This window comes from Hemicordylus capensis, chromosome 1, assembly GCF_027244095.1.
Source record: "Hemicordylus capensis ecotype Gifberg chromosome 1, rHemCap1.1.pri, whole genome shotgun sequence".
In the NCBI taxonomy this organism is placed as follows: domain Eukaryota; kingdom Metazoa; phylum Chordata; class Lepidosauria; order Squamata; family Cordylidae; genus Hemicordylus; species Hemicordylus capensis.
The window spans coordinates 286949196-286973102 of record NC_069657.1 but is presented as its reverse complement, the minus strand read 5'-3'; the positions used below and the strand labels follow the sequence as shown (position 1 = coordinate 286973102).

The 23907-nt window shown below is 41.3% G+C and overlaps 1 protein-coding gene across 25 annotated transcripts in view; it reads right to left on the bottom strand.

The window, feature by feature from the left end:
* Positions 1 to 23907, bottom strand: part of MYT1L (myelin transcription factor 1 like) — a 571739-nt gene that overhangs the window by 202263 nt on the left and 345569 nt on the right. For 23 of the 25 annotated variants that reach the window (XM_053286009.1, XM_053286008.1, XM_053286005.1 and 20 more), the window contains 3 exons: positions 8998 to 9052; positions 8777 to 8810; positions 8412 to 8474 (listed from right to left, as the gene is read on the bottom strand). The exons of the other annotated variants lie outside the window; for them this stretch is intronic. In XM_053286009.1, coding sequence (XP_053141984.1) covers positions 8412 to 8474; positions 8777 to 8810; positions 8998 to 9052 — 152 coding nt within the window. The remainder of the gene's footprint in view (positions 1 to 8411; positions 8475 to 8776; positions 8811 to 8997; positions 9053 to 23907) is intronic. 25 annotated transcript variants of the gene reach the window in all.

The window sequence follows — 23907 nt, the reverse complement described above, 5'->3', positions numbered from 1 at the left end:
CTCTTTCATGAACATATATTATTTGTTAATTAAAATCTTTGGAAACTATATCTAAATTGCATTAAAGAACAGAACTACACTTATTTTTTAATTATGTAGCTCTTAATAAGAAGCTTATTATAATATAATTTAACTACTTGCTTTATCTTAGAGTTTGTCATATGAAAGATTTCATGCTACACATTAATCACTGAGGAGTCCATTTTACACAAAGAGGAAAAAGAAGAAAACGCATTTGAAATCAAAGTCTGAAAGAATCTTAAGTAAAATTATATTTTCCTCAGCTGAAAATGAAGTTATTCATTTTTAAGAACAAAAACAAAATTAGATGTGTGTGTGTGTGTTTATATATTTATTTGTTTGTTTGTTACAATTGTTGTGATTGTTTACTGGAAGATATTCGTTCAATTACAGTGTCCAAATTACTCCTAAAATATTACTGGTTTTGAAGGTGGGTCAGGACATGGGCGGGCAAGAAAGAGATCAAAGCCATTCAGGTTATTCAAGATGTGTGAATATGGCTGTTGCAAAATGACTTTGCTTTTCATAAATACTAATGGCAGTAACTAAAAATGACCTATCATAAACATTCATGACAGTAACTAAAAACTACTTATCTAAATCTCAAAATTCTTAAACTCCTTATTAAATATGTAGTTTGTCTGTTCAGTTACACTGGACTATCTTGTTTCTTCTCTCTCAGTTAGCTACACTTAGCCTCACATAGCCAATCTACACTTATATCACATAGCCAATCTGATTGCTTAGTTGACTTTCTGATGTCATCCCATTAACTTCACGATCCCAGATTGGTGAGATCACCGATCTAACTATTTAATGAGCCATTGCCCTAACTTGCCCTCCATGATGTCATCCGAATCCCACCATAAAATCTGACTATGTAGCATTGCTATAATGTTCATTATGTGATTCCTGATTAGTTAGAATAATTCAAATGATTATCCAAGTAAAGTGATTATTCCCAGGATGGGAAAGAAGAAGAAAGAAAAAGAAAATGGCAACAAACACTGAAAACAGGAGAATATTGTAATAATCAATTTGTGGAGGAAAGGCAGGGGAAGAATTATTTCAGCACAGCATTCAAAACTGAAGAATATTTAGTGCAGCCCTTTCTGTACAACATAGCTAAAAGAAAGCTTGATCACCAACAATCCTGTTATTTGCATTAGCTTCAATAGTTACATATAGAATCACACCCTGCAGTGCTTTTAAAACCCCTTACCATTAGGAACAGTGGCACAGACTTGCACCAGTATATCTAGCTCTAAGTCCAATTAATGATGCATGCTTACAGTGCAGTCTTAAGGCACTGCCTTTTTCAGTCTTCTGAACTTCTACTCTTTTTCAATGCAGTGCTCTGCCATATGGAGTATCAGAAATACCAATTCCATAGCAGCCATTCACAAACTGGAATTAACTTCCTAGACCTGCATAGAATGACAAATCACTCCTTCACTCTGGTGACTAAAACCAGACTAAAAACATATAAGAACTATCTCAGGGTAAATCCTAATACAGTATAAACCCTAAGAACTATCTCAGTCTAAATCCTCACACAGACTAAAAACATATAAGAACAATCTCAGGGTAAATCCTGACACATATAGGTTCCCAGTTTTAAAATTAGTATGACTTTTTTTAACCAAATGTGATTTCTTACATTTTTAAATCATAATCATAGTAAAAATATTTGAACACATTCACATGTATTTAAAATGCACAACTAGTTTCTTATTGTTCTTGCCAGACAGGGATTGACATACTTGGGTCATGATGCCTTTGAAATGAGAAACTTATGGCATACAACACTGAATAAGAAATATAGCTACAATTTCCTGTAAACAAACTTCTGGTTGGAGCCCTGGATTCAATAGGATTTACATGTGCTTAACTATGCATTGTAAATCACATTACTTATACTTTTGAGCAATTATCTTTAAATCAGTGGCTGATATGCTGTGCAGCCTTATGGGGGCAGGACATGAGCTCCTTCCTCGTAAGGAATGAGCACACTAACAGTGTGCAGGATTTGCTTTGTAGTGCTTGGCGGAGAAGAAAGTGATTTTCACTTCTTTCCTTTCCAGGAATATGTTCGTGTGGGCTGCATGGCTCTCATTAACATATTCCTGAACATGAAAAGGGTTTTTGTGGAGAAGGAAAATTGCTTCTCCCTCTGCCCTGCAAAGGGAGAAGCAAACCTCTGCACTGCAAAGCAAATCAAACCTCTCCCACAGTTAGTTTAGTCACTCCTGGCAACAACAAAGGTTTTGCTCTGCCTTTGTAAGGTTGCACAGCATGTCAGCCACTGCCACTGTTGGCGATGGACTGGATGTGCTGAAACACCATGATTCTAACCCATTTGTGGGAGGGAATGAGAGAATTTCCCCCTTTCATTCACTAATTGTTCTTTTCCCCACTCTGTCCTGTGATCCACTCCTTCAGAATTCAGCTGAAATACTTTCTAACATTAATTCTGGAATTGGTGTACAGACAATTTGTCATGGCTTTCAGTTTCTTCTGAAATGGATGTAAGGGCTGGTGTAGCACAGTAGCTAAGAAGAAACTGAGCTGAAAAAGGAGACCTCCCCCATTTGAGTCGCATCTCTGCCATGCCATCACTAGGCAATCTTATAGTCCTCTGCATGTCAGTAAAACTGGAATTCCGAAGTTGGAATTCCCTGCCGCCGCCGCCACCACCAGGAGGCAATAGTCTGTGGGGCAAGTGCCTTGGGTCACATATACAAATGTCAAGTATTATTATTATTCAGTTCGCTTGCTCCTTTCCTCTCTTCTCTGTTACTAGTGTGTGGGGGCGCATTGATAAAAGAGTGCAAAACCCCAGTCTTGTTAGATCCTATACACAACTGTGTTAAGATTCCTGTTGAGAGGTATTTTACTGATGCACACATACAGTCCTGTACACTGATAAAGAATATGCAAAAAGAATACCACACTATGGTATTGATACCACACTAAGTTTTATCAGTGCACACATGTATATGGTTAATGCAGGAGGAGAGACACAGGCCCTTTCCAAACAGGTGATTTACTCCAGTTCCTTACGCTTAGGGAAAGGAGGTATTCATACATGGGGTAATTTCAATAAAATAGCAGCAATGTGCATTAGATACAGCATGTGGTTTCCCCACCACTACCATGGTTCATGACCCCTGGTTCCTAAAATGCAGTATCATCATGCTAAAAATGCAGCACTTTTGGAGAGTGTTGAAAATGGCAGTGTGCAGAGTATGCAGCTCTCCTCCTTCAGCAACTTTCCTCCCCTGTCACCTCTTTGCTCAGGCTTCTCTCCTCCCCCCTACTCACCCACCTGGAGAATCAACAAAGGTAGTACAATGCCCACTGCTTCCAGGCGAGCAGGAGATGCCATGCATCCCATCCTCTCACTCACCATGCCAAGAGACTGCTGGAGCCAGGCTCTTGGAGATGAGTCCCTCTCTTGCCAAGAGAGAACACATGACATAGGTGCTTTTTTTGCCACTGCCCTTGCATAAGGGTGATGGTGGGGGAGGGAAGGCAAGGGGATGCAGGGAAGGTTGCCCTGTGGGGGAATGGGTTTGTGCTGGGAGGGCTTGGAGAAAGAATGACATTGGCGCAGAAGAGGCTGGAGGAGGAGGTGGGAAAAGCAGGGAAGCAAAGGGCTTGGTGCAGCAATGTGAACGCCCAATAAAGAGCCCCAGCTATACCCTGATTTATGCTTATTTACGCTTAGATGCACTTAAAGGTGCTTTATTACTCTCATCCTAACTCATGCTAACTTAAGCCACTCCCCTCCACAATAAAACCCGCAGTCTGGGAAACCTCACAAATTGAAGGAACTGAAGGAAGAGAAAGATGTACAGAATTTGGAAGTAAAACCAGAACAATTGAGGATTCCTAATGCATCAGTTCCACTAAAGAAATACAAGGAAAAATGGAATTCCAAATTCCAAATGATGAGGAAAATTTCAGAAACACCTCTCTTTGTGGCAGCATATCTTCCGGCAATGACAACATGACATCCTAGCATGGTTTATGACTCTGCAGTGGCAAAGCAGGTACTCTGCTCCAACTTCAGGATTTATTTGCTGCTGCTGCAAGTCTTAGGTCTGGGCCATTAGCTTGTAAGAAAATGTTTCAGGATCAAATGTACCGAGAAGTAAACAATGTCCATGAATCTAAAGAAGAATAGCTCTGAAACACTCCACATAACAAAACTATACTTTGGCTACAGTCCAACACATAGTCAAACGTGCTTAACTCCATTGAAATCAATAAACTTATGCCACTGAATTCTGTACTAGACTATATGGGAGACAATTTGCTGCATCTGGGCCATTTGATGGCAGCTTCCTTTCCCCTTATTTTGGTACGTGTGCTAAAAAGGAAGAAATGATAGTGAACAAAGTAGGCCCCTCATAAAACAAACAAGCTATTTTCTTTTTGTGTCTTCTGAGTGTCTTCTGGTAGCAGATATCCCACCCCACATTTGTTCCATGGCTTGGCTAAGCTTTCCCCTAAATTCTGTTCTGCCTATCTTCTGGTTTTGCTAGAAAGCATACAATTAATTTTAGTAGTCGTGTATACACAGTCTGACATGGTTCATGTCTTTATTGACACCCTGGTCTCCCACTAGTATGAGGAGCTGGGTTGGGCAAGAGACACCGTTGTGCCTAGGCGTCCTCTCTCGACCGCGGAGTCCAAGTGACTCCCTGGTACACAGGTGAGTTGCAGACAATGAAGCAGGCTGGTAGATGGCTTGAGTGTTGTTGGCAGAAAACTCAGAGTGAATGTGACCAAACACGGGCTAGAGCCCATGTTAGGGCCTACTCTATGGCGGTGATGGTGGCAAAGAAATCCTACTTTTACACTACCATCACATCAGTTCAATGTTGTCCAGTGGAGCTTTTTCGAGTGGTTCAGGTTTTCCTAAGTGAAGACACCAAAGACCATCAAACATAACGCTCGGCAGCCCACTGTGACCAGCTTGTGCTACATTTTGCAGACAAAATTGCTCATATCCATTCTGACCTGGATGCTAGGATTTTCACGGCTCCAAAACCGGATGTTGCTAATGCACTGTTTGGTCTTGTTATATTGGGTCGTTTTCAGACTGTGTTGCCTGAGGAGGTGGACAGGCTACTTGGAAGGTTGAAGCCTACCACATGCATCCTTGACCTTTGCCCTTCGTAGTTGGTGAAGCCTTCTAGAGAGGGACTAGGTCCATGGGTAGTGGGGGTGGTGAATGCCTGTCTAAAGCAGGGGATGGTTCCTCCTTGCCTGAAGGAGGCAGTAATCAGGCCCTTCCTAAAAAAGCCCTCATTGGACCCACATGACTTAAACAACTTTTGACCAGTTTCAAACATCCCCTTCTTCTTAGGCAAGGTGTTGGAGAGTGTTATGAAATCCCAGCTGCAGGTAGCCCTGGATGAATCTGATTACTTGGATCCTTTCCATTCCAGCTTCCGACCTGGATATGGGATAGAAACTACCTTGGTCGCTCTGGTGGATGGTTTATGCTGGGAGTTAGACAGAGACTCTGTTGATCCTTCTGGACCTCTCATCGGCTTTTGATACCATTGACCATAGTATCCTCCTGGGACATCTCTCCTGGTTGGGACTTCGGGGGCAAGTTCCCCAAGTCCCAAATTATATGGTGGCTCCACTACTACCTGGAGGGTCATACTCAGAAGGTGGTGCTGGGGGAGGCCTGCTCCACCCCTTGGCCTTTGGCCTATTGGCTGCTACAGGGATTTTTTCTGTACCCCATGCAGTTTAACATCTACATGAAACCTTTGGGAGAGGTCATTCCTAGGTGTGGTGCCATCAATATGCTGATGACACCCAGCTCTACCTATCATTTAAGTCAGCAGACACCAGCGAGGCAGTGGATGCTCTGAATCAGGACTTGGAGGTTGTTCTGGACTGGATGGGGGCAAACAAGCTGAAACTGAATCGAGATAAGTCGAAGTGCTCTGGGTTGGTAGAACTAATCATCTGAGTAATTAGGTAAATCTGGTCTTGGATGGGGTCACACTTTCTCTGAAAGACAAAGTCTGCAGCTTGGGGGTGCTTCTGAACCCAACACTGTCCTAAAAACACATCTTTTTAAAGAGGCTTTTTAATGCTCCATCTTTGATTATATCTGGTAGGTTCTTTAGTTTTTAGTTTTTATAATTCTCTATTTTTAGCATTTAAAATAACTTTTAATTTAAAATTTAATTCTGATGGTGGTTTTAGCCTGGACTTTTAACTTGTTCACTTAATTCAGTAAGTTTTATTAGTTTTGTTTTACATTGTATCTATTTTATTGTTGTGAGCCAACCTGAGCAGTAGGATACTGGAGGGGGGAGGTGTTATAAATATTTTAAATAACAAACTAACTAGTTAAATATTTTTCCGAAGTTCGTCAATGCATGTAAACTCTTTGACTAGAATACTGCCCAACAAGGCATCCTAGAGCAAGCACAGGATCACATCAGGTTTCCTTTTTGCACAATGTTTTAATCAATGCAGAAATGTGCTTCCATGCAACAGGAACCTAGGTAGAAAAAGCTGTACATTAACTAAAAATTGCAAATCGTACATGCTCAATGATCTGAGCAAAGCCTGGATTTATTTATTTTTTTAAAGGAAGAGCATTGATTTGCTGATACATTGGTGCTGTTCCACCAACAAAAGCAGTAGTAATTTGGAGCTTCAAAAATCAAGCAAGAAACTGAATGGGGAGTACTTTCTACGCCAGTGGCATTAGGAGGGCAGTAGCAGCCTGTATTCAGGCCACCCTCAACTGGCAGTGTCCCCCTCCCAAGCTGGTGCCGTCACTTCTTCTTCTCATGCCACACACACATCGCAGCAGCCTCCCTGACGCAGAAGCCCAGGGAAGACCACCCTACCTGCACCGCTCAGATGGCCACTGCACATGCGTGGAGCAATCTGAGTGATCAGCAAGGCAGCCGAGTCGAGTGCCATGCTGACCATCCAGCTGGCCAATGAGCATGCATGATGGCCCACTAAGCAGCAGGGGAAGTGCTGCCTACCCCAGCCGGTGCCATCAGGGAGACTGCTGCCACACAGGAGAGGGGCACTGCTGGGTGCCTGTGGTGGCAGTAGGGGAGAAGGGGTGCCATGTGGCAGCCCCTCTGGCAGATGCACTCACGTGCTCAATTATAGCCCCACTTCTGTTGTAAGAATCCTTAATGCATGTTGAATTTACCCTTCCCACTCCACAATATCTACCTCAATTTACCCACATTTCTGACATCGTTATGCTATGCAGTTCTCTGCCTCTACCACCAGCAGCAAATCAGATGAAGCAGGGATGGAGAAATAAACAAAGGGTAGTAGACATGTTGGGAGGGGCACGAAGGAAGGGGGAGCTTAACACACAATCAGCTGTTTTTTGTGTTGGCTTCCTGTTTTGTAGTATGTAGTTCTTCACTCATTATCTAACTCTTGCTGGGCTCATGGCACAAATGCGGCTGACACTATAAGGTCTGCTGCCCAACAATATGGATAAGTAAGAGACCAAAGAATTAGATTTGGGGCACTAGATTTACATGAGTTCCTTCTTTGAAACCACCTGACAATGCACCTTGCATAGAAATGTAAAGACTAATCTGTAAAATGATACCATAGGTACAAATAATGTGATCCTATTGTGTGCTTTTAATAAAAAATCAATAGCTAACATATTAATCCTAGAAGTTTTCAATACATATCATAGTTTAAGAAGTAAAGCTACAGTGTTTACATTATGGTAATAATTTAGTCATCAGGATCTTAGACTCATGATAACTGATCTGTTCTAAAGTTGGCCCTTTGAAGCTAACCTCATCATTAAACCCTCTGTGCTCAGAAGCCTAAGTTTTCACTCTGTTTATGAACGACATTAAATGACAGAAGTCACGCTGGCAGAAAAATGTCAAAAAGGTCACACATGTTTGGATCACTTTCCACACATGATCCACAAAACTATATACCCTGCCTGAGGACTGATGGGAAGCAGAAACAAGCATCTTTTGTGAAATATTATCATTTTTATATTTTGAGATTATCTCTCTATACATGCCTAATCAGTGGTAAGTTTGATAAAAATGCCTAATCAGTGGTAAGTTTGATTAGAGAGTTAGGAAGGGGCATAGCAACAGCTCACTTTTTGGCAGATCTCAATTCACGCTGCAGTTTTACTGGACAGAAAAGTTAATGACTGGGGTGTTATAACAAAGAGCAATCCCAATCTGGTGCAAAAAAGAGACACAAAGGAAATGCTTGTGGGCTCCATCCACTGTTGTGACTGTGTTATTAACAGAGTCACGTCAGGTAAGTTGTGTATCAGATCTCTTCATTCCATTACCAACACACATGCACATATACACATATGCTCACATTACCTTCTGTGTCTTGCATATTTGCCACTAACATGACCACTGCCATCACAGCCAGGAGTAGGGCAGCTGTAAAAAGGAAAGAATTAATTATATAGGTGTCGGTGTGCTGCACAGAGATTATATTAAAAGCAGGCAGTAGGTATTACAGAGATGGAGGGCAACAAAGACAGAAAGAGAGAAATCAAATAACTGAAGGGAAAAAGGGGGGAGGGAATGCTTTTTATTAGCAAATCCCAGGGGAATTAATTTCATCAGTGCAGCAGGGCATGAGCAAACCACCAATGAACTTGAAAGTGCATTATACCCATTAAAAGGCATGAATTTTCTAAATTGCTAATGGGGATACATTTTACACTCAGAGCACTAACCTGAACAGCTCTTGTATGGCTGGTTCCACGGGAACTGCAGAGAGATGGAAAATATATAAAAATTTATCATCTATTACAAGTACCCCCCTCTTCTGCTGAAAACTGCCAAAAAAGGCTGTGTAAAAAAGCAAGGGTCAGAATGAATCATGCAAAGAGATTCTGGAGGATGAAGGTCACCCTGAGCAGGGGCCTTGAGTGATTTACTGAAGCAAGAGACGTACCTCGAACACCTTTGGACCGTGTGCGATGGCGCTTCTCGTCTGCATCCACCTCCATCTGGGAATAGATTAGCAGGCAGTCAATGCTCTTATCCTGCATGCACAGACTATCAATGCACAGACTGATACAGTCGCTCTCACACAACTTATTGACAATATTTTAATTCCATTTTATCCTGTGAGGGGAGAGTCTGCCTTAAGAGGGATTTTTTTTTTATGCTCCTTACATTTGTTTAGAAACAAACATCCCACATGGCAATTTTTATTCTAATCAGCTACTATGTGCTTTTTCTTATAACTAAATGCATGTGTTTAAAAACCTATATTACATTTGCTCCCCCATCCTCTCTTTCTTTATAAAGAGTTTTCTTTCAAGGAAACCCAAAAGAGCCAGGACATAAAAATTTCTTTGCAGTTTCAAACTGAGGTCAGGTACTCTAGTATATTGGGATGCTTTCAAGAGCAAACTGGGGCCAAAGGAAACCAGGAAAACAGAACAGAAGCACCCAAAAAGACCCTGGCAGAGCAGACATCTTGACTAATGAAACTCCAGTTTAACTGGAGAAGCACTGGTGGTGTAGCACCGATGCTTCTGAAGAGTTCACACTAGTTGCATTGGTGTGTGCAGGGGTGTAGCAAGGTTGGAGTGGGCCCAGAGACAAGATTTTAAAATGCCCCCCCCTCACTGAAGCACAGCTCATGAAGTAAAGTAATCTTAAATGAGGCTGAATAGTGGTAACAAAAAGCATAGTAAACATCATCCTAAATTATTTTTTAAAGGTTTTGTAAATTGTGGACGGGGCAAGTCATTTAATGGTACTAGAGAAAGACATGCTGTTCTGGTAGCTCCAGGTCTTAACACTCACATCCATTTCAGAGGATGAATACAACTGAGGGAAGCCCAGGCAGGTGTGCGGCTGGGGGAGTCAATCATGTGACTTGCCTCTGGGGGGCTCCCCGAGGCAGTGGGCCCCCAGACAAGTGTCTCCCCTTGCCCTATCATAGTTATGCCACTGGGTGTGTGTTTGTGTGCATAAAGGAATTTCAATGACCTCCTCTTCCCCGGAAATGCGTTGTGTTACCTGGAATTATGTCCCTGAAGGTTGTGTGACCCCACCACCAAGCTGAGTTATGAATATGCCCCCACCACTGATCTGAGTTAATTGGCCTTTTCAAAAGCACCGGTGCTTTCCCCATTGCACCACTGCTTCCTAGTCAGGATGTCAGCTACTTAGATTTGTTGTATATGCCTGGTATTCTTTAATGCAGAACTGCTTTTTCTTTTTGGGTTGTTTTATTCTTTTGAAGAACACTTCAAAGTACACTTAGAAAGAATACTTACTAATTATATTCTAAACCATAGGTGCTCAAAGTCCCCAGGTGCTGTTGGGCTACAACTTCCATCATCCCACATCACTGGGGATGGTGAGTCCCCAGATGTTGGGGACTCATCATCTGGGGACTCAGGTTTGTGAACCTGTGGTCTAAACAATGTATCAAGTTTACACAGCAAAAGTCCTGTTAAATGAATCATGCTCCCTTTGTTTGCTCACATATACTCCTGGATATTCTAGGAGCGAATAGCAACATTCAACCTCTTCATCACTCCTTTCCCCAGAAATACTCTGCAACACATGAAAGTATGTACCTGAGGGCTACATGACCCTCAGGGACATATTTCTATCAGGTAAGGGCTAACCTGGGGGAAGGTAGGAATCCCAAAATTCACCCTCCCCACTGTGTGCTGGACAATACACAACTAGTTCCATTCTCCTGAAGCAGGCACACAGCTCATATTGCACGCTCACTTAAGCAGTCCAAATCTGACCCAATGTTCTTATCCATACTGTTCTCTCTCTCTCTCTCTCTCTCTCTCTCTCTCTCTCTCTCTCTCTCTATATATATATATATATATATATATATATATATAAATACTGGTGCAAACAGGCTGCAAGAACACTCTAATCTCATGAACTAACTATTAAATAGTCAAGTTTCTCTCTCTAAAATGTTTTCAGATAAAAATGTGTATTCAAAGCACAACTTTCATTTCCAGGGCCTATGGAAAGTCCTCTGTTCCTCCCCCAAGGTGCCCCTTGCCCCCTCCCACTCCCAGTCAGCAAGCACTTCACTTGCCAGCCTAGAGCACAAGGCACGCCCCTATCCGACCCAGCCAATTGAAGGCTTTCCTCCCTGCCTCACTCCCAGCAAGACAAAGAAATAAACCTGTAGATGTTAAAAAGCATTGGAGAAAGGATGGATGGAGCCTTGGGGGACTCCATACCAGAGATATTGTTTTGAAGAGTAACAGTCTCCAAGTGACACCATCTGGAACCTACCCGAGAGGTAGGAACGGAACTACTGCAAAGCCGTGCGTCCCACTCCCAACCCCATCAGGTGTCCCAGAAGGATACCATGATCAATGGTATCGAAAGCGGCCGAGAGATCCAAAAGGATCAACAGAGTCACACTCCCACTGTCAATTCTTAATTGGAGATCATCCAACAGGCGGACCAAGGCTGTCTCAACCCCATAGCTGCCCGGAAGGCAGTTTGAAATGGGTCCAGATAATCCACTTCTTCCAAGACAGCCTGGAGCTGAGATGCCACCACCCTCTCAATCACCTTACCCAACCATGGGAGGTTGGAGACAGGCCTATAATTGCCTAATTCTGAGGAATCTAATGCAGACCTCTCCAAGAGTAGTCTAATAACTGCCTCCTTAAGACAAGGAGGCATCCTGCCCTCCCTCAGAGAAACAGCAATAATCTTAACAAGTCCCTCTCTAATAACCTCACTGTTTGATCGTATAAGCCATGTTGGGCAAAGGGTCAAGAGGGTCACATAATGTTCTGTATTCTATTGCACACAGCAAAGACCTCATAACACCTTTTCCCTGACCTTTTAATTGAATGTTGCTCTGTCTGCGTGTATTTAGGTTTTCTCTATGGCCGGCCTCACATATAATGTGGCATCTGAGGTTGCCACAAGCTGCCACATCCATGGAAACATATGCAAGCCCTACTTCTAGTCTCGATAACTATATGCTGAGACTCGTAAATTCATATGACACAGCCAGTCTCATCATATCCTACCCTACTTGTGGGAGGGAACATGGCATCTATCCTTAATTACAGATGTTGGGTTTTCTGCCGCAAGCAGGGTAGGATATGTCATATGGTGGGTTCTTGTGGGTTCATATTGTTGGAAGTGAAGGACTATATGCTGTCTCTTGTCTCAATGACAGTGGAGGACAGACTAGTGAGTCAGAGGGCTAGGTGGTCAAGACACTGGTCATCCCTTCTCTACTTCTCTGACCCTATCCCTTTGATATGTAGATTGCTAATCTTAGGGACTTCCTTCCTTCCAGCCGCTTCCTTCCTCTCTCCCTTCTCTTCCTGTTCCTTCTACCTTGCAACATGCAAGCTCCTCTCCCCTGCACCATGTGTGCAGAGAAGATGCAGAATCCAACTGCATCCAGCTAGATGGATAGATTAGAGATCCTAACTCCTCACTTTCCTGTCTAGAATGGAGTTCTCTAATAAATACCATATATACAGTATTGATTTGAAACTATGAACTGGCTCCAAGTTACTTTACTCTCAGCATACACACATGCCTAACTAAATTCTGCTGTGTTGTGCCTCTGTGCACTCTGCTATAATGAAAAAGGGTTTCTCTTACCAGAGAGAATTCCCAGCACCTATGACACAACCACTATCAGCATATCTACTACTACAAAAATGTATATACCACTTTTCAACAAAGATCTCAGAGTGGTCTACTAAACTGATTGATTGATTAGTTGATTAAAGATGGTTCCTTGTTCCAAAAGAGCTCACGACCGAAAAAGAAACAAAAGACAGACACCAGCAACAACCGCTAGAGGGTATCCAGCAACCACTAGAGGGTATCCAGCAACTAAATGTAAGAGAATCACCGTTTTCAAAGGTGCCTACAGGTATTTGCTCAGCTAGCAGGAAATACTGTTACAAAGACTGGAGGCAGAGGCCCACATAGGAAATGAAGGAAGTGCATGTTCCTGGGGTGGCAGCAACTTGATGCCTATTACCGTGTTTCCCCGAAAATAAGACAGTGTCTTATATTAATTTTAGCCCCCCAAAATGCACTAGGGCAATTAGCGGTACATCAGAAATTACTGCTAGGTCTTACTTTCGGGGTAGGTCTTACTTTCGGGGAAACAGGGTATGTGCTATTATGTCTGTCCTTACCCTATTTGAATGCTACTATATCAATTTCTAAGCAAAAACTAGTTGCCCCACTTAACCTTAATTAGTACGAGGAATGGAAACGAGCTAATGTACTAGTATGAGCTTCCCTAAAAGTTTTTTCCTCAAGCCACTGCCTCTTGACATCATGTACAATATTTATTGGACAATGTCATTGTAATTCCTTTGCCAACTCTGAATGGTTTCAATTTAGTTCTTCTTTTTAACCAATAGGCAGTTTGTGTCTCCCTGTCTTGTGTTCATTATGTTATTAAATATGTTGGTAACACCCACATGGTCTGATTGGAACTGGACCAAGTTAGGGTCGACCTAGCAAACACAAACAACAATAATTTCAAATCTTTGAAGAATGGAGAGGGAATATTAATAATATCAAGTAATCAAGCCTGGTATCTGCTTTGTTCTTTTATACTATCCTGAGGGAGGGGAGCTGGTCTTGTGGTAAAGGTAAAGTTGTGTCATTGAGCTGGTGTCAATTCCTGGTGACCACAGAGCCCTGTGGTTTTCTTTGGTAGAATACAGGAGGTATTTACCATTGCCATCTCCCACGCAGTGTGAAATGCTGCCATTCAGCATCTTCCTATATTCAATCATTTGTTTTTATCCAGAGGCCTCTCATAATGTGAGGCCCTAAGCTTTAGCTTACTTAGCTTGAGCCTAAATCCGGCACTGGGACAATGCTTATAGCCATGTGTACTTCAGGGTGAATGTACTGGAACTACCTGCTGGGGGCAGGTAGTGCCATATCAAATTGACCTGGTAGACTCACAGAACCTATGGAAGAGGCTAGGAAGGCCCAGGCATGCACACATATTTATTGGCAGTTCTGCATGGTGGTTTCCGTCACCTGGAAAGCCACATTTTGTCATGGTCCCTCTCGTGGCCAGGTCTCCTGTATTTAAGTGGACAACCTTCATTTCTCCTTAGGGCTGATGGTAGGCCTAGCATGGCACTCATACAGCCATCTGGCAATCCTGTGTTGAGGCAGGTACTCAGGTTAGGGCTGCCATGTGGAAAAGAGGACAGGTCTCCTGTACCTTGAATAAATGCACAGAAATTCCAGCAGGTACAGGTTTTCTTGCCCCTGCATGACTGCACCTGAAGAAATTCCATCCTCTGGGAATGTGGGCTCCTTCAGTTTCACATCTGTCAGTCACCAGGGTAGCTTTCTCAGTTAAGATTGGGGGTTGGGTGTGTTGTTGGGTCTGCCCCGCCTAGTACAAGGTGGGGTGAAGATGAGCCAGCTCACCTGGGGGTTCTCCACAGAGAAAGTCCACAGTGAAATTAAAATGTTTTTATGTAATCCAAAAGCCCTAACAAATTGGTTAGATGGAAGGGACACAAGTAATGAAGGGGAAGGTACTGCCACCAGTATCATCATGTGAGGACAATATCTTGTACTGAGATATGACAAGATGGATTACCACAGAAGAAAAGTATTTACAATTGTAGGGGTTGCCACTGGGGAAAGTTCTCAAGGAATTTAATTAACTAACAGAGTTACAGCCTGCAATTCAAGCAAAGTTGGACAGAAACTCAGGTGACCAGACTAATGGAAAATCAAGCTAAAAGTACATGGTTAATTCACGGTAACGTGGAAGGGGTGACAAAAATTCAAAGCCACCAAAAGCTGTAATTCTTAAAAGGGCTGGATTCTCAAAATCACCTCAGAATCTAGCTGGAATGGCTAGATGTCCTGTTAAGGACTGTGTTGTAAGTGAAGGCATATGCAAGAACTTGGCAAAGAATGGGAAAGAGAGGGCTGTTTAATAACAAAAATCCTCTTCATCCCCATCCTTGCTAAATGCCGTTTTGCCAGTGTCTTCATTTTCAACACAGTCCACAATAGGACAGCTAGCCATCAGTATAGCTAGATTGCTTCAGGGGAAAGTTTACAGGTGAAAAACAGAATGAGGGCAAGGCCAAAAATGCCTGGAATTCCCATGATTTAGTCTCTGCTGAGACAGAAACCTTAGAATTTGGGGAGGGAAGATTCTGACTTCCATAACTCACTCTAAAAGAGAAGGACAGAAAGAGTTTGCTGGATTCCTTCAAGAGTTTTTAGTTGCTATATTGAACTTGAAGATTGCATGACTATTTAAAAAGTTGATTTCATTTGAAAAGGACTTTTCTGAAAGAATATGAAAAAAATTTCTGCGTGTGTAGATGTCCCTTTGTGTTCTATTAGAGACTTGTACAGAGCAAGGCAGCCAGTTGAGCTTTCATAAGAAACATTCTTAACCCAGGGTCTATTGTAAGATCTAATTAGGATCTTCAAGCAACCTGCTACCTTGATTTGCAAATGTAAAGGCACGAAGGAGCTCATCATAAGGATTGCAGTGACATGCTGGAAGCAGATACCAAACCTTACAAGATCTTTGTGAAATACAAGTTGCTGTTTTCTAACAAAGCACATACTGTATACATGCCAATGTAAAAACATATATTTTGCCAGAACAGAACTCTAAATGTGGCTTATTAATAATATACAGCAAGAAACATTACACTGATAGTAATGACCACTATTGTGATTTTGCCACAACTATAATCACATGTAAGTAGTTCCACTTAGATACTGGAGACTTTCCTGTGTTTATGCACATGCAGAATGATAGCTTTTACCAGAAGGAATTTTCTTACAGACAGCTTAAAGGAAACAAAGAGAAAACAACATATGGCCAGCTGGCATTCTGTGCACATCTGATTTTAAAAGCAGCCACAATTGAATTTTCCTTTAGTTTCTGTGTTCTTCAAGAATAACCTCTTCACTTGTATGCACATCTCTATGTCTTCCAATCAAGACCTATGAGATTTCTTTGAAAATACCTGAGTTCTCTAGAAGATGCTGCACTCTTTTATCCTATTCCTCTTTGTCTCCCATTCCATCCCCTCCTCCTCATGCAGCTAGTTTGAAATTGTGGCTTCCATTTCAAAAACCATCAAACACAATTTTGGGGAATCAGAAAAGCTAGCCTGTTTTATGGATCTCCTGTATATAGCACACACGTGAAGGAGCCCATCATATATTTTCCCTTACCAGCCATTCTCTGAAGTGATCATTTATTGTCTCTCTATCTACTCTCAAGTTTTATCTCTATAAATGATAATATATTTGTTTTTAAGCAGAAGCTAATTGCCCAACTCAAGCCTTCATTAGAATGTAGAAAAGAAACCTCAGCATGAGCTTTCTGAAATGGCTTTTCAAAAGCTCCTCTCTCTTGCCATCATGTGCAATATTGATTGGTTTGCATCACCAAAAGAGTGGACATCCCTTGCCAACCTTGAAGGATTTAGATTTTTTTTTTAAAGCCAGTCTCTCTCTTTATCTCATGTTCTTTGTACCAAGTATTTGTGTGAAGCACACCTGGCCTTGATGGAACTGCTTCATATCGGCATAGCTTAACAAACATGTAGCCACAGACATGCTGAATATTTGAAATGGCTTGAAAAGGAATCTTAGGAATGGTGTAATTAAACCTAAGCATGTCTTGTCCTATGCCATTCTAGAACAAAAGCCTGCTTTTTAGCCATATTTAGAAACACTTTCCTTTCTTTTCAGGTTGAATGCCAAGTGATTCTGATTTTGTACTTGAACCTATTTTGTCAACTGCACTAATCTGGCTGTGGATTTAAACCGCTGCACCTACCTCTGCTGTGCTATTCCTTAGATGGTAAACAGATATTTTGGGTTTTATATTAGAAAATGAGGCAAATCTAAATGCTTCTAGGACAGGCCTGCACAACATAAGGCCCGTGGGCCGGATTCGGCCCACAGTGTCTATTTTACTGGCCCCCAGGTATCCTGTAGCAACACAGGAGCCGGAAACTGCCTTATAGTGCCATCCTGTGCATGCTTTCTCAGAAATATGCTCCATTGGTGCGCCCAGTGGGTCTTACTCCCATGTAAGCATAGCTAGCATTGCAGCCTGCAATTTAGCAACAACAATTTAGGGAGAGGAGAGGACTTAGCATTTGTTTGGGGCTGGCATGCACTCCAGGGGCCCCACTGATTGAGCAGGGACAGGACGATTTCTCTGGACATTATCCTTGGTTGAAACTATGGGTACACTGAAAAGAGGAATGGATCCACAAGTAACTAATAATATTTTTAATTTTAATGTAATAATGTGCTAAAAATTGACCTTGGCCCCTGCACGCCAAGTTGTAGATGGTTCTGGCCCACCAGGGCATTTTGAGTTGTGCAACCCTGTTCTAGGACTAGAGGCAGAGGCATATCTAGGGAACATAGCGCCTAGGGCAAGCATTGAAATTGCACCCCCGTCCAAACATCTGACACCCATCTTTCAGATAACTTTACCATAATATCAGCTCAAAAATACAAGTCACGCGTGTTAATCTTTTAATATTTCAAAAACTATTTAGCAGTAGATGTAGCCAGACCAAAAAATGCTGGAAAACTACAAATTTCTGTATGCTGGGGCTCATGAAATACCCAAATACTATGTGGAGGTGTACTTGGGAAACTAAACAGAAGTGCCTGTCTAATTGTCTACTATGCATTGTAGCATCACTATTACATAAGTTTTAAAAATAAATGGAGAATTGGACTTTTCCCAGATACTCTGAAAATAATTAAAGGATATGCAGAGCAAACTGTGTCACTGCTTGGAATATATTCTAGTATTTCAGAAAGACAGTTAAAATGAGAGAAAGCGAGCAAGAAACTCCCAGTGGGCCTTAATACGAAGGATTTCACACTGATTCAAAGACAAACTCACCATTAATAGCCATATTATTAAGACATCACATTTAACTCACTTATCACAAGAAGCAAAGTAAGAGCAAATGAATACAATCCTAGCTCATAATCTTCAGCTCAGTATTCACAAGACCTGATTCTCTGTACATAGTGCCAATCTGAATATGTGTACAGTGACTTATATTTTATATATATATATATATATATATATATATATATATATATATATATATATATTTACCTCTAGCCCCTTTTGGGGGCTTCCTGAAGGCTGAGGGGGTGTGCCTGCAAAGGTTTTCCCTCCACCGCTGGCCTCTAGGGCCTCGCAGGGACCATTTGAGCATATGCAGTGGCCATTTTTAAATTTTTTTTAAAATGGCTGTTGAAAACAAAATGGCTGCCGCTCATGCTCAAATGGCCTCTGTGAGGCCTGACATGGCCTAGGGCCTCACAGAGGCCATCTGAGCATGCAGAGTGTCCATTTTGTTTTTGGTGGTCATTTTTAAAAAAATTAAGAAATGGCGCCCCCTCCAAGTGGCGCCCGGGGCACGTGCCCTGCCTGCCCTACCCTAGATACGCCCCTGACTAGAGGAATGCCTCTATGAACTAATCACAAGAACAAACTACCTTTGTTTTTTAATGTGAATTGGGAGCCAGCTGAAATGCAAGTTGATAAGGCTGGGAACAATCTCTGATTGACCTCAAGGTATTTCACAGTATTCCAGTATTATTTAATTTTAAATATTTTGATGCTGTTATTCAAGTGAACCTCACAAAGCTTTTTTTTTTAAGGCAAGTTCTAAAGATAGGATGCCTCCACAATAATTTCATAAAGCTATTGTTTAAAAATGTTTAAGAAGTCATATTGATAAAACTACATCTTCGCTAAGACTCTATCACAGATACCAATAACTTGGTCTGTATTTCCTCAACAATATCCAAGGACTAAGTGACCAGTATCTACAATAATTCCTGCTAGAGCTCTATACACCTTAAGTTAATAGCACAGAAAGAATACTGACATATCCCCCTGCACAATGCGCAGCTGTTTCCAAAAACTACTGTGCCTACATTGATTTCCAGCCCCAGCAGTGCATTCGAGGAGGGAGGTCATAGGGCTGCTTCCAGTACATACTGAACTCTGTGCATATTGATTTTTAATCACACCCACCTAAATGAGATGGTATACAAAGAATCAGTCTGCGCACATTTCAGTACATGTTCATAGCAATCATGCAATCCCTGCAGCACATGCTTATGGTAGAGGAACTCAGTGCATACTGAGTTGTGTTTTTTTTCCCCAGTGGGAGCAGCGGCTGGGGATCATATGAATTTGCTCCATAGATTATTGGAGGAAGTAATTTGTGGATTACACAAATAGCAAAATCATGGTACAGTAAATGACACTTTGAAAAAAATATTATTCAGTGACCAAATTAGTAACTATGATCTACTTTATAACATGAAGAATGACTATCTTTTGTTTTTTTCTCAAAGTTTGTAAAGATTGAGAAGGGGTTTCCCCTTCTCTTGAGAAGGGATATTTTTATTCATATAAAATATCTAATTTTCTATAATGTGCTATACTGTTTACTTCAATAATTAATATCCTACACCAGCAAGTTCCACAGATTAATTATACATTTAATAAAGTGTATTAGAAAATCCAGAGCTTTTACATTTTTTATGAATATCTTGAGGGGTGATAGCTAGTATTGTGATGGTATCATGTATATTTAATGATATATACTTCATATAACATTACAAGCACTTCCCAAACTTTTTGGACCAATAAATTGCCGACAACTCTCATGGTTTCTCTCCCCCCGCCCCCACCATCATTGGTTCACTGCTGTCAGAATTAGGGTTGCCAGGTCCAGATGGTGAAAAAAGTCTATATCCATCACCAAAAAAGTTGAAATAGAGGACACCTTGTACCAAAAAACTATCCAAAAAATATCCACTTTGCATAAATTTGCATATGCTGATCTGGGGTTGGATAGGGCCAGTTGCTTTCCCCATGATAAATAGAAGAGAGTCACCACTTTAAGAGGTGCCTTTTTTACTCATTTGGCAGGGGTAGCTGCTAATTGAGTAAAGTTAGTTAGCTAACTACTAACTTATCACTGCCACTACCACCTCCACCACATGAAGGAAGCAAGCTGCACCCGCCGGGCCAACCTAAGTGTGCTCCTGTATCATGTGGTTTTGCAACCTGCCATTGAAGCAGAACCTCTACTTTGGGTTCCCCACTTGATGGATGGTCAGTAGGAAGGGGAACGAGACAGAGGAAGAGAAGCTGCTTATGAGAGCAAAGTGTTCTGAGCAAACAAAATTTTCCAGTTGCTCCCCAGAACTTCAGACACCAGAACACATGCCAAAAAAAAAGTTATTTGGTTCACAAAATCCTTTCTAATGCAAAAAAAAAAATCATTTGGTCCCCCAAACAGTCATATGCCCTCTATAAAAGCCCCTAGTTGGCAACCCTAGTCAGAATCCATATTTCAACTTGCTGGGAATCCCAAGCAAAAGTGGCAGAAACACCTCTATATGTGTTGCTGTGGCAACCATATATTAATACACAGAAGGAGGAGGAGGAATGGACTACAGGTCAGCTGCCATTTTCCATTTCTCAGGGATCTGAATGCTGACACAGAATCTTTCATGGTCCCTCTACATAAAAGGTCAAATACCTGTGTAACTTGTTCTGCCTAGTAGATACTCTTTTAGGAGAACGTTGTGCAAAGTGTTGATGCTAGCTGTTAGGCAAACAAACTCCCACAGATGTAGAGGTTGGGATGACCAGATGAATTGCTGTGCTAGTCTGTTGCAACGATACCTAAAAGTCCCATGGCACCACCTTACAGCCCAATAATTTTATCAGAGCATAAGCTTTCATGGGCCTACTCTGTCAGATGTATGAAGCATTATCCTGACTTGGCAGATACTTCAGGAGATAGTGCACTAAATATGAATTAAGTGCACTACACTTTAACAGCTGGCTTTCCAAAGTGGTTAACAGTTATCTTCAAAAGATTAAATTATTAACTGAGACAGATGCTGTATATTCAGTTTTGAGAAGCGAAGTGAAGGAACCTTTCCTTCAAAAGGCGACTCAGCTCCTATGCTGTTGTTCTAACTGAAATCGGAACCGCAGTGGTGGTTGTGTTGGAGGAAGCCTCACAGATCATCATAAATAACTGCCAGACTGTAAGTGAATAAACAGACAGTCTATGAATGGCATAAAGATATACTCAGGAAGTTAGCAAAGCCATTCATTACAGTACCATAGGCCCAACAAGGGATGTGCACAAGCTGGCTCGTCACCTGCTCTGGGAAGTGCCAAACTGGCTCAGGTGCCAATGTTCAAACTGGCTCAACCAGGCGGGGAGCAGTTCCCTGAAAAGACAGGTAAGGAGCTCTTTACCTTCTCGTCCCTGCCCCACCACTTTTCCACCAGCGGTGCTCGCCCTAGCAATGGCCATGCATCTCCATAAGAGAATCGCTCCGCTCCCCACCCCACCAGGCTGTACATGAGCCATTTGTGCACATCTCTAGGCCCAGCCTGCCCTGGAATAACATTCCCTCTGTATTTTCTGCTTCAGATAAAGAATATAAAGTATCACAAAAGAGCACTTCAAGGAACAATGCCAATCGGATGATGGGGTAGAAGAGCAGATTCTTGGAGTGCTTTATTCAAATGTTCACAAATTCTGGGAATGGTTTCTAACCTTGCTGCTGTGAAATGACAAAAATGCCCTCTATAGAAAGTTACAGTATGGTAGCATTGAATCCAAAGGATAAGATAATTTGAACTAACATCCAAGCATTAAATGCAAAAAGATTGAATGTACAAAGTAATAGTGAAGTGCGTAGGCTTAATTAAGAGGCATGTGCTGAACTTTTTCAAAACAGGTATTATATCAGGTACTATATTAAACTGTTTCAAAATATCTCTTTTATCTCCAAAGGCCACTGAAAACTCCCTCCTATTTGAAATCATGCTCTGCTAATCAGTAGTGGTGTGGTCAAATTCACTTTACCATGTGTGATTATCTCTTCATCAGTTGCAGTCACAATGCAAGGCTTTTAGGCAACCAGAACAACGCAATGGGCATCAACATCTGCTTTGCAAATGCAGCATAACCGGGGAAATTAGATCTCACTGCTTCCATCAGTTTATTAGCACACTTGAAAAAGTAGCATACATTTTAATGTGCTATGTTTATTGATACTAAATATTTAATTCTCTAATTTTGAGCTTGAATCATATCAATTTGTAAATCCTACTAGTGACCACAGACAAACAAAACAGTGTCTGAGCTGAATGCCTAATACATCCAGCTAGATTGTAACAGGGAGGCAGCCGAAGGAACTCCTTCGATAGCAAAAATTGTGACACTTTACTTAAGGAAAAGATTGTTAATTAGAACAAAAACAGAAATGGCAAACCTGTTAACATCCAAATGGATCATTTTAAATTTCAAATATGGTTGCTGTCTTTAGGATATTAATGCATATCACAAAGTTTTTTATTTTATTTTATTTTATTTCTATACCGCCCTTCCAAAAATGGCTCAGGGTGGTTAACACAGAGAAATAATAAATAAATAAGATGGATCCCTGTCCCCAAAGGGCTCACAAGCTTTAAAAACAAACAAACATAAAATAGACACCAGCAACAATCACTGGAGGTACTGTGCTGGGGGTGGATAGGGCCAGTTACTCTCCCCCTGCTAAATAAAGAGAATCACCATGTTAAAAGGTGCCTCTTTGCCAAGTTAGCAGGGGTGCCAAGTTAACTTTGCCAAGTTAGCAAGGGTTAGCATGGGTTATCACTTTACTGGCCCATCCTGTAGGTTCCTAACTTGCCTCTGCTAACGAGGCACATTTTAAGAAGGTTTGTATTCTGGTTCATAATATTTGGATATATTATGAATTGGACATCATTTGTCTGTCTGGGAAGGTATTTTATACATCAGAATATAAAATCAAATTTTGCAGATCCACAGAATTTGTATTATGAATCAACATAGAACCTTCAAAAGAAAAGAAAAAACACCTGATCTTTTATCAGATAACACTTGTAATTGCTTTCCATTGCTCACCATTGAGATAATACTTGTCTGATTTCAACTAAGGGACGTTTGTCCAGCACTACAAATATTCCTGAAGCTCTCCTTCTCCAAGTATGACAAAATAACAACATAATCCACTTGAAGTACATTTAGAGTGAGCACAAAAAGGCATTAAGTAGGGGGGAGTGACAAAGAAAGTTAGTAAAGAGATGCTTGATAGATATGGACAACATTGAGTGAAATCTGAAAATAATGACAGAGAATGTATCATTCTTAAGCTCATCCGGGAATGTAATATTTGGAAAGGCTGAGAACAAAGGTAAGATGATTTTTTTTCATGAGGTACCAAATACATATGCATTCATATCAAACACTAGTTTGGCCTAGCCCTATCTTTGGTTAAGTTAAACTAATATAAACACAAAAGAGGCCAAAGCTTATACCTCTTCCTTTCCTCTTCTCTACTTAGGGCCTGAATGTCTAGCTGGCTAATGCTGAGGCTATGGATTAGTGCTCTTATACCACCTTCACTACTGAGTTTCAACTGCCTCACAATGAAAGAATTTAGTCCTGGAAAAACAAATAATATTGACCAAATTATGATCATTGTAACTGTTATTTAATCTTCTCCTACTCATCTACCAAAGACTTCAGCCTCCTGATACTAGTACAATTACCTACTACTTTGAATAACACCCTGGGACTTGTCAAACTGTTGGATTCTTGGAGGAAAAGCTGCTGAAATTACTCTTCTATCTATAGTGTAGCTTATTGTAAATTATTCAGCATTCCAGCCATTTCATTTTATCATTTTCCCTTCTTTCCTCTTTGTAACAGTAAGACTATTCTGCCATAACTTCTCCTCT